The sequence below is a fragment of the Caretta caretta genome, chromosome 7 (assembly GCF_965140235.1).
Source record: "Caretta caretta isolate rCarCar2 chromosome 7, rCarCar1.hap1, whole genome shotgun sequence".
NCBI classification, from domain to species: Eukaryota; Metazoa; Chordata; order Testudines; family Cheloniidae; genus Caretta; species Caretta caretta.
In genome coordinates, this window is record NC_134212.1 from 62,600,848 (window position 1) to 62,616,620 (window position 15,773).

The following is a 15,773-nucleotide window of genomic DNA, read 5'->3' on the forward strand; positions in this document are numbered from 1 at the left end:
GTGTCATGACAAGTTTCAGTCTCGAGATTTTTTCTCTTTTACCACCAACCAAGTTGCAAACGTCCTGTAAAAAGGGGTTTACAATAGAAATGTTGACACAACATTCCGAACAGTGTTCCAAATGTGAGGCCATGCTACAGCCCCTTTTCATGATTTAAAAATTTCCCAATAATTTTAAAACTATTTTTAAAGCATCACCAAATCCTGTATATTACACGAATGTGGTAGATGCTGAAAGCAAGATTCTCCAACAAATGCTAGATCAAAATACAATTTCCCACCATGTGTTTGTAATACTTCACTTGGGCAGATAAAAACAGATGTTTTTCCATAGATATAGACTGAAATAAAATTTTCACCAAGTGGCTTTTTGTAAATAGCCCACTCAGTTTTACAGGGTTCTAAAACATCACAACGTAGCTGTCTTATACACAATCTGAAACAACTGACTTGCTGAAATAGTTGTAATAAACCTTAATATTTAGCATTAGTATGGAAGTCTAGATCCCCTGCTGATCTACAGAGAGCATCTACTCCCTGGGAAAGACCTTCTTGATTTATTGGAACAGGTCATTTTCTATCCATACCCTGAAGGAAGAGATCATTCTTTTCTTTTTTCCTCTGGGGTACAGGTACAGAGCCAGAGCTGAACTTCACAAAACTTTGAGGGTCTGTGGTTACAGAGGAACACCTGCGGGCAGCATTTCATCCACAGTGTGTGGAAAGCGAAGTTAGTGGGCCTACTCATGTGAGTAACATTAAGCATGTGTGTGTTTGCAGGATCAAGTCCCAAACTGGGTATCTGAAACAGGGAGGATATTTTTGAAAAGATGCTGGAGTAAGTTACCATTCACCCTATCACATATTACCACAGCAGGTAACATTCTATTATGTTAGACTATGGTGAAGTGTGATGTTTGCTAACCATAGCTGAGCAAACATCTGAAGGTATGAAAGCTTTGACCTGATGTCTGGCTCTTGCCAATGTCACTCAACACTGCAGCATGAAAATGGGGGTGGGAACAACACAAGTGTAGCCCTCCCATAACCCCAATACACATTGAAATCAGGACACCCTGTCTCCTAAAATAAGTCCTTATACTAATCTCACCAGATAAACATCAGATTTGAAGGGAGGGAAATATTCAGAAATTGCTCATCCTTTTTCTGTCCCATTGGTAATTTTGATTGCCTCTAACACAGACCTGCCCAGAGTGGGGAAAGTAGGGTGCAGGAGACTCCCTCATTATGGATTGAAGCAATTTTAAAGCATTTTATGATGAAGGATTTTACAGTCTCTCTTGGTGTTTTTTTTATTTAAACATTTTAAATCTCTCTCTATATATTTTCCCTCATTCAAATGATCTCAGCAGCTTGAGAGCCCTGCAGAATGCTTTAAAATCACCAAAGATATCTATGATAACCATGTTCCACCATCCACCGCAACCAAAACACCCCAAACCTCACCCCCCTAATGCCTGGCATGTAACCCAGACCTAACCAGACTTGCACTTATAATCAGAAACAAACAACCCCTCCAACCTTCCTCAATTTTTTTCTCCTGTTTTTGAAAAAGCTCAATTTCCTACTTTCCAGCAGCAGACAGGAAAGTGGGGAGGGACCTCATCTGTCAGAGCCTATGTAGATTAACCTTTCAATTAGCTGTTATCAGGTTCTGTGTTTTAGCACCAGTCCTCCAATTTGCCTCCATTTAGCATCAGGAAGGCTTGAGGTTTAGGGTGGGTTTTAAAAAAAATTAATAATAGTCATTATTTGTTCTAATGTTTTCCCTTTGCTTCTCCACATCCTGATGTGAACGGTTGCAACCCATTTTTGTGTGTCTGATCTCTCCCCCACCCCTCTTTGTGTGTGTGTGTGTGTGTGTGTGTAAGTGTAAGAAGACGAGCCCCACAGAGGAGGAGGGGAGACAAGGTATTCTCTATATATTATTCTTTTATTCCTTTTGTAAAGGAGTTTAGAGAAGGTAACTGATGCAATCAATCCGTTAACTTGGGATTCTCTCAACCTCCCCCCACCCCCTTGTCTGTCTCTCCTGGCTGCGTTTCCTCACTGAGTATGTGTGAGGGGGAGGTTGTGTTGTTGTTGTGTTCCTGGCTCTGGTTGCAGCCAGGAGAGAGAGAGAGAGAGAAGCCGCGATCGCGTTTCAGGGGCAGCACATTCCGCAGGAACCGCTGCTGCAGAAACACACACAGCCAGAGAAAGGAGGTCATTGCAAGCAAAGGGGGGAAACCTGCACCAGAGGTTAGACTCAGAGGAGTTTATGTGGGGGTGGGGGGGGAAATAACAGGGAGAATGCGGTGGGTTTTGTTTTGCATTAGGTGACAGGCTGCAATTTACCGTAATAACCCCCTTTCCCTCCTCTCTCTCTGTGCAAGGGGCTTGTCAGTAAGCTGGGTACTTTTTTTTTTCTTTTTGCATTGGAGGCTGATGCACGTGTTTGTAGACACTTATGCTCGGTAAAGCATTGCAGCGTCCCTGTGTATATTGCAGAGGAAGGGACGGCTGGGTTGGGTGGGGGAGGGAAGGCAGGGGGCGGCTGGCTTTTTGTGTGTTGCATGCGCCCACCCTGTACGGGTAGGTTGTAATTGTTCCTTAGCAGAAGGGATGACAGGGAAGTCCTTGTGCTTTGCGTGGAGAAACTTGCAGGGACCTGCATGTGGCGTTGGAGCTGGGAGTCATTGTGCCCCTCACCCCCTATATTCCGTGGTGCGGGCTGCGTCTGTGCGCGCTATGCCGCTGCTAGTGCCAGGCACCTCGGGAGGGTTGTGCTGAGAGAACACGCAGGGTCTATCTCGCCCGCCCGTACGAGTGGGAAGATCCGCGGCACGCGCATGAAGCTCAATATTTAACGCTGTGTATTAGTGTGTGTCGCGCGCCCGCCCTGAAGTATTAGCTCAGCAGCGGCTGTCGCTTGCCAGCGCTCACCTCTCGAACAAACTTCAGGAGTAGGCGGTGACTGGGGGAATGGGGTGGGAAGAAGGCGAGATTGACGGGTGCAGCAGCCAATAGTAGGGCAAGGCTGCGAGATTACTCGCCCCAACTAGTAATCGGCTGCCAATCGGTAGAGTTCAAGGCTGGGCCGGGGCTAGCCGGGTCCCGGCGAGTGTTTGGCGGCGGCAACGGCCAATGGTTGCTCACAGTGCTTCCCCCTTGACAGGTAGGCGGGGTTCCTTGGGAGTGAAGGGGCGTGTCCCGTGATTGGCACGCCCCACCTTCCAATGGGGAGCCTGGGTGGCTGCTGGGCGCGGTGCGACGCTCTTGCGGGTTGGTGATGGACAGCGAGGAGCGGCCAATGAGCTTGGTGCGGCGCGGCCCAATGTTGGGCGGCGGTGGGCGGGGCGCGCGAGGCTGGGGGGGGAGGGGGTAGGTAAGGTTTTAATGAGACTCCATTGGGCTGTAATCAGTGTCATGTCGGATTCACGTTAACTACAACAGGGTGAAACAAAATGGCGGCGGCTTAGGTGAGCCCAGCAGCAGGGGGAGCACAGCAGCTGGGGGCGGGGGGGAGCCAGCCGCAGCAGCAGTGGCGGCAGCTGCCTCAGCCTAGCAGCAGCAGGGGGAGCAGCAGCAGCAGCACCTGGAGGTTGCTCCTCCCCCTCCCAGTCCTGATCCCAGCAGAGGTGAGTGGTACCCTGAGAGGGGGAGGGGAGCTCTGTCCCCACAGCATCCGCCCCCAGGGGAGGGGAGGGCATGTCACACATACACAGGCACCGCCTCATGTGGGGACAGCTGCACAGTGATGCTGCCCTCCCCACCCACTCGGTCCTGCAGCCCTGCTAGATAAAACGTGCAGAACGTCTGTGCATTAAAATGGGGGGAGCGAGGGGGCGAGGATTTAAAAATTAAAATAAAATTGCACCCTTCATCCCCCTTCCCACTAAAGCATCCCCCTGTGATAGCTGACTGAGATTTGCCAATACATCCTCCCCACCCCAGGTGGCAAAAATATAATGCACATTTCAAAATAAACTTGCAACCTCAAAAATTCCACCTTGAAAACACTTAGTTTAAAATACCTCCCCAACCAAAACTTGCCACTTCTCTCACTGAGAATTACAAATCCCTTCCCCCCTGTCCCCTGCAAAAAAAACTTTCCCTTTAAATTACTTCCAGTCCCTCAAAAATATATCTCCAACAAAAGCATCCACCCCAGATTAACCAAGGAGTCAAAATATTCCCTCCTTCCAGTCGCTGATGACTTGAAATCACTGTCATAGTAGTAGCACATTCAGTGCTTTAAAAATATGCAAGGGGGAACGTGGGAAGGGTCAACATTTAGTTTTGTGGTGGTGGTGCTGCTTGCTGCTGCTGGTACTTGTTTCTGTCATGTTGTTGCTGTTTTAATATGTGCTGTTATGCTGGTTTGTGGGGTATTGCAGCATACAAACACTTCATCAGATCCTGATTTACACATGCTGCTCTCCAAGAAATTAAATAGCCCCTTGATCTGTTTCTTGCAGTTAAAGTTGCTAATGCCTCTCTCTTTACAGTTAAGTAAGGTTTATACAAGTACCAGTTCATTCGCTTGTCATAATTAAAGGTATATACAATGTGAAGAGAAAAGAAATCACTGGCTCCATGATCTGAATAATTTTAGTTTAAAGAGTGTCTTATGAACTGGGAATCCCCCTGTTTGATTTTTCTTTTGTAGCTGTATTTATTTTGAGATGGAAACTTATGTCTTGAATCTTTAGTTGAGGGGATAGTAGGGAAGAATTAGAATTGATGGGCTGCATAATTCTAAATAATGAGCTGGATGAAAGGAGTGTGGCCAAGAGAGTTTGTTTAATGCAGTGGCAGTTTTCTCTTTTCTCCACTCCTGCTGCAATCCTTACATGACCCTGATGCTGCAGCAGAGAGCTGGCCTGCTCCTGCTGTCTGTGAACAGAGCAAGTAGGAAGGAGCTGAATGAAATGGTACTTCATAGGTCACCAGCAGGTTGCACAACTGTCTTTTCTGTGTTTTCTCGACTCCCCCCCCCCCCATCTATTCTGTTAAAATCATATTTTAAAAACTTTTATTTGTGCATAATATTTAAAGCAACTGAGGATGACTTTGAGCTTTTTTTTTTTTTTCAGATCTTTGTGTGAAAAGCTTGTTATTTTTCTTATTAAAAAGAACAGCAAAATTAAAACATCTTTCCATTTAAGCAAACAGTTTGTTTTCTGAAACTAGAATTATTTCTGAATGATCCAGATACTAGTTTGGTCTAAAGAAAGATGTCATCATTACAGGATTATAGGATTAGTGACTACACTCAAGAATGACATGTTCAGTCAAGGTATTCTTGGTATGCATCTGATGAAGTGAGCTGTAGCTCACGAAAGCTCATGCTCAAATAAATTGGTTAGTCTCTAAGGTGCCACAAGTACTCCTTTTCTTTTTGGTATTCTTTAATTAGCTGTAGCCCTACAGTAGATTTGTTTTTACAGCTTGGATACTTAGCTTCATTCTAAAATTTGTTATGATTTTGCAACTATTTTGGATCTAGCCTAGTTTATGATTTTAAACACAGGCCAATCATTGAACAGAGATGTCTTTTTCTTGGACTGCAGAGTAAGATAATGTGCTTTCCAGAGCTCCTGTATCTGCATGTTCAATATTAATGTCTATATGTTCGCAAAATATATCCAAAGGATTAATGACTCCTAACCACTTGGCTGCTAAAATACTACATTTTAAAAGTAATCAAAGTTGCTATTACTTTCAAAACAAGGTATAATTAAGCATTTGAGAAACTGAAACCATAATACATAGTGTGAGGCAGCTAAACCCACTAAGTTAATGCCTGCCACCAAGAGACTTGGAACTGGTCCCTCCAAGATTATGGTGGTGAAACTAATCCTTGCTTTGTTGGAGCTTATGAAAGTCTTAATAGAATATTGCTTAATGATGATGATTTTTTTCTGGAACATTAATGTGGACACCAAGAAGTTTGTAGTAAAGAACACTATTATACATAATAAAATGAAGTTGCCAACAAACTTTAGGCCAAATAATTGCAGTTTTGAGTTTTAAATGTGTGTGACTTTAGCAGTGCTAGATAAGCATTGTTCGCAAAATTATCAGTCATAGCTTTGTTTTCAGTCTTACAGTATTCACTTGTTTTAATATTGAAAATACTCTTGGAGTCATATATTTTGCTGAGTATGTACTGGGGAATTGAATCTGAAAGACTATATCTGATTTTTGGTTGTCTTAGACTTGGTTTAATAACTGCTACCAACGTTTCCGATTTCCGAAAAAGTTTGTTTTTCTTAATTAAAAAAAAAAAAGTTAAAAGTTCTACAACGTAAGGCAAGCCAGACACAAAAGCACTGAACTGGGCTATGTTCTGGGGGAGAATGTTTGCTATTAAGTATTTCATTTACAATAGACCTTTTTGGTGCCCATTGTGAATGCGTCTGTGTGCTTTGCCTAATTAAATACACGCCGTGACAAAACAACAGAATAACAGACCCATTATTTGTTAACTTTTTAAAAAAGTCATTCAAAAGCCTGACCGCACAAGTATTGCACTGTGGCCTTGAAGCTTAACAAACTCAGGCTCTGCTGAACCTCTGGAGCAAGTACATTGTAGAGGTCTTGCTTCTCCATTGAGTAAACCTTGTCATATGCAGTGGAAATTCTCCTGTACTTCTGGTGATACACTCCACCAGTGTTGATTTAGTAGGTGCTAGCATGCAGGAGGTTGTGTGACACAGAGGGAATTTAAAGTAAACAGGTAAGTGTACAGTTATGCTTAGCAGTAGCCTCTTGCTTGCATACGCCTCTGCCACAGCCATTGGCTAATAAAAATTCCTGTAACCCACAGGTTACAGTATTTATATTGATATGCTTCATCAGTATCCTCGGAGGTTAGAACAGAACCTACACTGTGTGGTTTGGAATTTAATGGAAATGATATGGTAGTTCATATGACATTAACGTAATAGTATAAACTTGAGTAAATTTAAAATGTGGCAAATTTGTATGACTCAGTAATTATGGTTTTGAGGGCTTAATTAAGGCATTGACCTTTATCCCTGTGGAAAATCCATGGTAGAGCCACACAACTCAATAACGCTTTTTTTTTTTTTTTTTTTAATGTAGCTGTATAGGAATCTCTTGCCTCTGCAAGGAATTCCCTCAAGATTTTATTACAGGATATGGGCAAGCCCTATAAAATGGTGTTAGTGTGACTTCTAAAGTATATTTAGTTGTGGTGGGTGTGGTGTTTTTTTTTTTTAACAGTTTCCAGGGTTCAGAAATGCTCAAAAATTAAAGCGTGGGCTGTTTTCACCCTAAAGCTCTCTCCCTGTTTGAGCATTGCAGCTATGTCTGAAATGGTCTTCACCCACAACTCTCATCCACGTACTACTTGGTTCCAAAATGAAACTGTATTAGAATCTTCGTCGTGTAGTTAACCAGAGCATGGGTCCCGTGAGTAGACATTCTGTCTTAAACTTCACCCTGTCCACAGTGGAATATCAATTTATATTTAAACACTTCTAGCTACAGCAGTCTGAAAACTGTTCTCAAATGTGCAGAACAGTTTTCAAACAGTAATAGGTAATGTAGCTTGTGTACTAGTGTGGACTTGAATTAAACTGTGAATGGGTGGGGCTGTCTCTTCACTAGCCAGTCTGTTTAGATCAACAAGCTTCAAAGTAGGAATCAGTGCAACATCCAAATCCTGTATTTTTTTTTTTATTTGGAATGTCTTTTTATTCTGGCCAACTGTTGAATTTCTGTGTTTGTAATCCCAAAACTCCTTAAGCCCCAACCAAAACTAAAGGATGACACATTCTTAAAATCTGAGTTACTGATCTCTTGATTAGGTCTAGAGCTGTGGTTCTCAAACTTTTCTTTCATGGATCGCTTGAAAATTGCTGAGAGTCTTGGCGGGCCACTTAATGTTCTTTCCAAATGTTGTTTTTACCGTTAGCTAATTATTGTAAAGCACTTTGGATAAAAGTGCTATGTAAAAAAACTTTTAAGTTCTTTGCTCTGCAAACAAAAGCACACAATTCATATTTTAATATCAGCAGTCTTACCTTTCTAAGGCAAAGAATGTGCCCTCTCTTCCCTGCCATGGCAGCCCCCAAGCTGGGGCTGGGAGGGGGGGGGGGGGTTTGCCTGCTGCGGCCGCCACGAAGCTGGAGAGGAGGGGAGGGGGTCTCTCTGTCCTGCACCGCAGCAGCCCCCAAGCTGGGGCTGGGAAGCGGGGGGGTCTCCCCCGCCACAGAGCTGAGGCTGGGGAGGATGGCCGTCTCTCCCTGGCAGCTGCAGCCCTGGAGCTGGGGAAAGTCACATCTTTCTCTGGCTGCCGCAGCCTTGCATATCCCAAATTCCCCTCTCCCCCTCTTCTCACCCCATTGCCCCCTCCCACCTACCTCTTATTCCTCCCCAAGGCCACCACTTCACCTTACATGTGCATCTTCTCCAGGGTTTAGGCACCTAATTTGTGGAGCCACGCCTGCACGGCTCCACAAATTAGGTGGGTGGCCCTTCATTGTCTTGTGTGCAGCCGCCTAGACGCACACCTTAGAGGGAACTATCCGCCTGAATGGAGCTCGCAGACCACTGGTGGTCCGCGGACCACAGTTTGAGAACCTCTGGTCTAGAGCCATTTAAATTCATCAGTAACTGAACACACTTCCACTATTTAATCCTACTGGGCAGTACCTCATGAGACCTGATCTGGAGTTGAAACTTAAAGAAAGAAGAAAAATATTAGATCCAAAACATGCCTATTTGCTCCTCTTGAAAATTACTTACAACCTTCTGAGAAGATTAGAATAATTACAACTGCTAGATAAGTGTGACCTGTGGAATTGCAATTCCATTTTCTGGTAATATAGTATGCCATATACTCAATTTTCAGTTTATTGTAGATCAAGAATATTTTTATTTAAAAGAACAAGGTGAGCTTATTATTATTGGATAGACAGACTTGATTGCAAAAGCCATTTTTTTTACATGAGATATTAATATTGGCTTTGCACTTTGCCGTTGAGTCATTGTGTGCTGCCTCAACAGCTGACACATACATATATTTGTTTAAATTTAGATTTTTCTGGAGAATTGGAGAATCTTCTCCTTTTCAAGAGAACAATCAGTTTAAATCTTGAGGAGTTCTGTTCCATGTGGTGGTATTTATTATTTTCTAATTTATCTCTTATCAAAGTATTAATCCTATCAAGTGGTGGTGGTTGTTTAAAGCTGGTGTATAATAGGGCATATCCTCAGAAGTAGTTGGTTAACTTTTTTTTTAAACACCTGTTTTTAAGATTTGAAGATTACGTCATGAGACAGAATGATCTTAACAATGAAGTATATTTTCATCTCCATTTATGGGTATATTTATTTGCTTAACAGCTTGACACAAAATGAGTCTACACCTTACCAAGAAACTATTTACGGTATTCTAAACTTCAGCTAACTTTGGAGGCCATGTAATCACTCACTAAATACAAGAAACTGGAGGAAATTTGTGTTTTGAGACAAATGCCACAGATAAATGGTACATTTAAGTCAAGTGTTCTATGTGCCTTCATACTGAAAATAGGAATTATAAATGTAATTATATTATGCCTATCTCAACTCGTCCTGTCACTCCACTGGCAAAGTTCCTCCTTCCTAAGAATCTCTGGTATTGCTGGCACAGATAGGCCCTTGTTTTCAGCCCCAGAGGTGATGGTAGCTCAGTGGTGTATGGTTATCCCTGTACGTACTGTGACATTGATACTTGTTATGGGCACTATATCAGTCATATAGTGTTCATGTTTTGGTGGTGGTTGTGATTAAACTATATATAAACTAATTAAACAAAACAGGTAGTTTTTAATTGTTGTAGCCTGTTGAAAAGAAAGGAATGCTTGACAAAGGGCACTCATCAAAGGATTAGTTGCACCTGTTAGGGAATTCATTCTTCATTAATTACAAGACCATAGTGCATATGCATGGTGTTTACTTTTCACATTGTTCGGCTTCAAGAAGGTCTGTTGACCACTAGTGTTCCACCAGGAAAGATTTCACTGAATTGAATCCTTTTAAGAACTAAGCAGTGAAGTAATTGGTTGGGGAGTTGAGACTCTTAAAAATTACAGTTACACTGGGTATGAGTAGAAATTTATGGATTCTGTGGATCACTTTCTAAACGGGGAGGGAAGTGTGGAATTCTCAAACACATTTTGCAAATAAAGTGCTGTTTTTAAAGGTCCTACGGAGGCTTCATTACTGGAGCATCTCCAATCTAAAAAAAAGACACCAGAATTTTATTTATTGTTAACTTGTATCTATTTCAGCACTAACTGTTTGTTTTTTCTTTTCTTTTCTTCTCTCTAAAGCTTTTACCTTCCTTGATAAGGATGTACCCGTATCACCAGGAACAGTCTTTCTAGACTTCCATGTTTGTAAAACAATAAGGAATTTCAATCAGCACGTGTTTCTGTGTCTCTTCTGATTCCTGAAGGATGGAGGATATTTATGAGAAGCTTCTAAACAGCATGTGGAATTCTCTGATTGTTTTACAGTTGTGAATAACCTTTGAAAGGTTTGTTAAAAGAATAAAGAGGAACCTCTATGGGTAACTTTTGGCTGGAAGATATTATTGGTCAACCATGGTAAAACTTGCAAACCCACTTTATACAGAGTGGATTCTTGAGGCTATACAAAAGGTTAAAAAGCAAAAGCAAAGGCCATCTGAAGAAAGAATTTGTCATGCTGTATGTGCTTCACATGGATTAGATAAGAAAACTGTTTCAGAACAGTTGGAACTAAGTGTTCAAGATGGCTCTATTCTTAAAGTTACCAACAAAGGCCTTGCATCCTACAAGGACCCAGATAATCCTGGGCGTTTTTCGTCTGTTAAAGCTGGCACTCTTCCTAAGTCTGTTAAGGGATCTAGAGGAGCCTCGAATGAGCTTCGTAATGTGGATTGGAATAAACTATTGAGAAGAGCAATTGAAGGGCTTCAGGAACCAAATGGCTCCTCTCTGAAAAACATAGAGAAATATTTGAGAAGTCAAAATGACCTAGCAAGTATTTTCAACAACCCTGTCTTTCAGCAGAGATTACGGCTGGGGGCCAAGCGTGCTGTAAATAATGGGAGGTTACTGAAGGATGGACCTCAATATAGGGTGAATTATGGTAGTTTGGACAGTAAAGGAACTCCAAAATATTCCAGTGCTTTCCCAGCTTCTCTCCCACCCGTAAGCCTTCTACCCCATGAAAAAGACCAGGTAAGTGTGGAAAATGAAGGCAAATCTAGATGTGAAAACAAAATCCAAATAAATGACTGCTCCAGTTTTCCCTTGGTTTTATATGAAGTTGCTTGTTATCATCTGGAATAGTTTTAGATTAATTTAACTGTTTGTGCATGAATCTTTGACAAACACATTCTGAAAGGTGATGCCTGCATTGCAGTATATGCTACTGTGAAGCGTTTGGGTTGTTCCTGGTTTTGTTTTTTAAGATAGGGAAGAGGAGCTATGTGGAAAAAGGGTGTGTGCACGCTTGCGCTTGGGCATTTCTGGAGATGAAATGATTTCTTTTTGTCACCTCTTCCACCAGCTTGATAAAGTAATGTTATGATGTTGCTAGAATCCTGGCATAAAAATCAGTAAAATTCAAGCAGTTCACTACTTCGTGTGTATAGTTTTGTACTATAATGCATGGATCAGACACAATTTGTTTCACAACTATATTACTACTAATTAATAGATCTATTGTTAATACATTTCTAATGTAGTCTTAAGTCCTTTTTTAAAAAAAAGACTTTTTTTAGTTATTCTCAGCCTTAGAACTGTGGTTATTATGAGCTGGAGTTAATAATACATGCATTCTAGGAACTGAACTAAAGATGGCAGATAAATGTGTTGCTTCCTCTTCCTTCTACCATGGGATCTTTTGTGGCTCTGTGTCCTGAAGAATGTCCTCAGCCGATTTTATTCCTCTTGACCATCATACATCTGCTTCGTTACCAGGTGGGCCTTACACTTCCAGCAGAGGTGTTTAATGGCTCTAGCTTCTTTCTAAAACTTATCCCTGTGTTTTCATCCCAAGATTTTAAAGGATGAGATGAGAGAGAGAGAGAGAGAGAGAGAGAATCAGTGGCATAAAAAATACCTAAAGGGAACCCTTGGTCATTCCTTACTTAGAGGTTGTGGTGTGCTTTTTGAAACTTCACTAGAAATTTTCCTACTCTGCCATCTGGTATCCCACTCTGCTTGAATTATTCATCTCAGTGGCTTTTTTAATGGATTAATTGCAGAGTGGCTTTTGAACTTCAGATGCATTTTGGTAGTGCTCAATTCTGATTTTGCATAACATACACATTTCTTTTGACAATTATGGGAGCTGCAAACGGCATCTCCATCAATCCTCCTTTTAGCAGTTTTCACACTGATTTCTTCCTTTCCTTTCTTCTCTCAGCCTAGCCTGTGTCTTGTCCTACATTGTTGTACAGAAGCAATTCGGCTATGGAGCTAATGGCAAAGTGACACTGACTAGAAGCTTGAGCCTGCAGAATTAATTAAATAAGTATATGGGGGTGCTCAAGCAAAGTTACATGAGCAGTCTCACTGAAATAAATGGGTATGAAAAGTACATGGCGTATCAGGCCCTAGAATTGGAATAGGAATTCAGGAGTATTGCTTACCATATGATGATTGCTATATTCATACACTGTATAGGTTTAATTATGCAAACCACTCGGAACTTCATCATTACAAGTACCTTTAGGAATTCTTGCTGTAATTCCAGTATTCTACACTGAAGTGAATCATTTGAAGCAAACAAAAACACATTAATACATCAGATCTTCATGATCCGTGTTCTCAGGAGGAAATCTCCACTGGTAATATAGGGATAGTGACTCCGCGTTCAGGGCAAGCAAATGGTCAAATAGGTCACAGTCCTCGAAAAGTTAGCCTTTATTGTACTACTAAGAAACACTGATATATCTCTAAATTTGATTTTTTGAACATTTGTCCAACAAATCAGTCCTCTGATGTCAAGTGTTGTTACAAGAATTGAGCTTTCGTTATATGAAGTAAATTCAGGTATAAAGACGTACTGCTAATTTATGCTGCTTAGATTTTACTCAAAGTTTTTACAGCAGCTTCTGGAAACCTGTATAGCTCCACTCAGATTACAGAGCTGGGCTGAAGTAGCAGCTGAGGATCTGGCCCCATTATAGTTGATATGTGAATTCTTACAATATAGTTTAATGTGGCAATATCCTGTGTGTAACTACCAGTTTCATGACTTTATTTTAAAATAATGGCTTATATTATTCATCTTACTGCTGCATTTACTTTCCATGAGTGAACAGGTTAGTACTGAAGGGAAAAATGTGGTGCAAGTAGAAATAGTTCACAGAATGGTTGTACAAGGGTGTGTCCCAAGATTATCCCTTGAATTTGATTTACCAGAATGTAGCCACCTGGCCTTTTGCATTGAAAGCTAGACTTTGATAGGGCTAGTATATTTTAAAGGCCCCTCTTTTTTGATCTAAATCTGGTAGTATATACTCCTTACTAAAGTATGATTTCTTATACTGGAGAAAAAGAAAGTTTGTCAGAAGATTGGTCATGACCATTCATGTTGCCCCTTCTGTAGAAATGATGATTAGAATAGCATCTTTGAATTCCAGAACTCAGTGTTTTATGGACATTTACTCTGGTCTTGTAAACCCTTGCTTATACAAGTTGTACTTACTAATACAAGTAGTAACACATCACAGTGGATAAATGAGATGCTGTGTGAGTGTACATCATGGAAATCTATGCATCTATTCAAAAGGTTGGTTGAAGCAAACTGAGCTTTCACACTGGTGGGAACAAATGCAGACCTTGATATTCCCCTCGGGGGGGGGTGTGTGTGTGTGGCAGCGGCGCTTGGAGGGAACCCATTGTGAGGTACTGTCTCATTGTGTTTATATAGTGTTCGCCACAGTGGGGGCCTGATCTCAGTTGGGGCTTCTAGGTGCTGCTGTAATAAACAAAATAATGCGGTGGGAACTCCTGAAGTTTGCGTTGCAAAACAGGAATTGCAAATTCCCTTTAAATGTTGGTGGTGGAGGGGTGGGGTGTGAACTCACAGATGAGATGTGCTGCATGCAGATCCCAAGGGTCCAGAGAGATGTTAGAGCACTGCTGTGTGGATCCTGGGTTAGCCTTTTCCATGAAGCTGTCTGGATCCATTTTCTTCGGGCATCAGGGTTATGTTAGGAGTGGTATAGTCCATTGGTACTCCACCATAGCTGTGCATTACCTCCCTGCTCCAGTGGGAATAGACACCACAGAGTAGAGTTAATGCTGTTTCTGCAAGTTTTAACTACCATATGTATTTTCCGTAGAAAATGTGCATGAGTCCAGAGGGGACCATGTGTTTAAATGTCAGCTCCGCTTCCTGTAGAGTTCCAGAGTAGTGGAAAAAGATGGTCAAGGGTGTGGAACAGCTTCCATATGAAGACAGACTAAAAAGATTTAGGCTGATAAGCTTAGAAAAGAACTGACTAAAGGGAAATATGATAGAGCTCTATAAAATCATGAATGGTGTGGAGAAAATGTATAAAGAAGTGATATTAACCCTTTCACACAATACAAAAACCTGCCATTGCCAAATGAAATAAAGAGGCAGCAGATTTAATACAAATAAGAGGAAGTACTTATTCACAAAATGCACAGCTAGCCTGTGGAACTCATTGCCATAGGATATTGTGGTGGCCAAAGTATAACTGGGTTCCCAAAAGAATTGGGTAAATTCATGGAGGATAGGTCTATACATGACTATTAACTAAGATTGTGAGGGACGTAGCCCCATGCTTGGGGTGACCCTCAACCTCTGACTACTGGAAGACAGGGCTGGATTGCTCCATAATTGCTCTGTTCTGTACACTCCCACTGAAGCTGTGGTATGGCCACTGTTGGAGACCGGATACTGGGCAAAATGGACTGTGGTCTGACCTGGCATGGCAGCTCTTATGTTCTTCTGACTGTACTACTTACATGGAGGGGCTTCCAAGGGCCCCCAGCAGTATGGGAAGAGAAATGTGCAATGGAGCCACTTATTTTTCCATATCCTTTTGCTCCTCTCCATCTGCATGAGGGGATGGATGCACCTGGCCCATAGGCAAAACATATTCCATTAGTAATGTTCCCTAGGTTGTCAACAATAAGCTTTCTGGGCTGGATGGCAGAAAGTGTGATTAGAGCTATATGAATTGAGCGTCTAAAGAGCATCACAGATAACTATTTTGGGACTAGTGTGGTCGCTTACACTTACCTTCTCTCCCTCGCCCCCCACATACTAATAAAGAGGGGCTGTTTTAAAAGAAGGCATGTGGGTTGATCATTTGCAAGAGCTTACTCGGTGTAGACATGGATGTGCAGTGGTTTGTGACAGATAATGGGTGTCTATAGCACAGGTATAGCTATTGGGCTTTCCTATGTTCTGGGTGAATCAGAAGAGACAATATATTGCATTTGATATGTATTCATTTTTAATATTTTCTTAGGCCTCTTGAATGCCTTTTAAAAAACAAAAACCCACAGTTGAGTAATAGTTCTCTGCTTAGATTTTTATGCCAAGAGTCATTCTTTGTATGGTTTTTCTTTTTCACTTTCATTTTGTCCCTACAAATTGATCTTATTGCAAAAACAAGCTGTTTTATTAATTTTTCATACTTTGAACTCCTATTTAATGTTTTTACTGGCCTATGAAGACCTTACTTGCTTTTCAAATTATAACTTGGCATGGGTTGA

At 41.6% G+C, this 15,773-nt stretch overlaps 1 protein-coding gene across 7 annotated transcripts in view; it reads left to right on the forward strand.

The window, feature by feature from the left end:
- Nucleotides 1-1,875: 1,875 nt before the first annotated feature.
- The window catches only part of KAT6B (lysine acetyltransferase 6B), a 195,254-nt gene continuing 181,356 nt past the window's right edge, over nucleotides 1,876-15,773 (forward strand). For 3 of the 7 annotated variants that reach the window (XM_048857086.2, XM_075130758.1, XM_075130760.1), the window contains exons 1-2: nucleotides 2,107-2,262; nucleotides 10,353-11,246. In XM_048857086.2, coding sequence (XP_048713043.2) covers nucleotides 10,626-11,246 — 621 coding nt within the window. In that variant the 5' untranslated portion in view covers nucleotides 2,107-2,262; nucleotides 10,353-10,625. Of the gene's footprint in view, nucleotides 1,933-2,106; nucleotides 2,263-3,210; nucleotides 3,323-3,386; nucleotides 3,483-3,505; nucleotides 3,642-10,352; nucleotides 11,247-15,773 lie in introns of those variants that run through there. The other 4 variants (XM_075130757.1, XM_075130756.1, XM_048857087.2 and 1 more) reach the window with 4 other exon arrangements.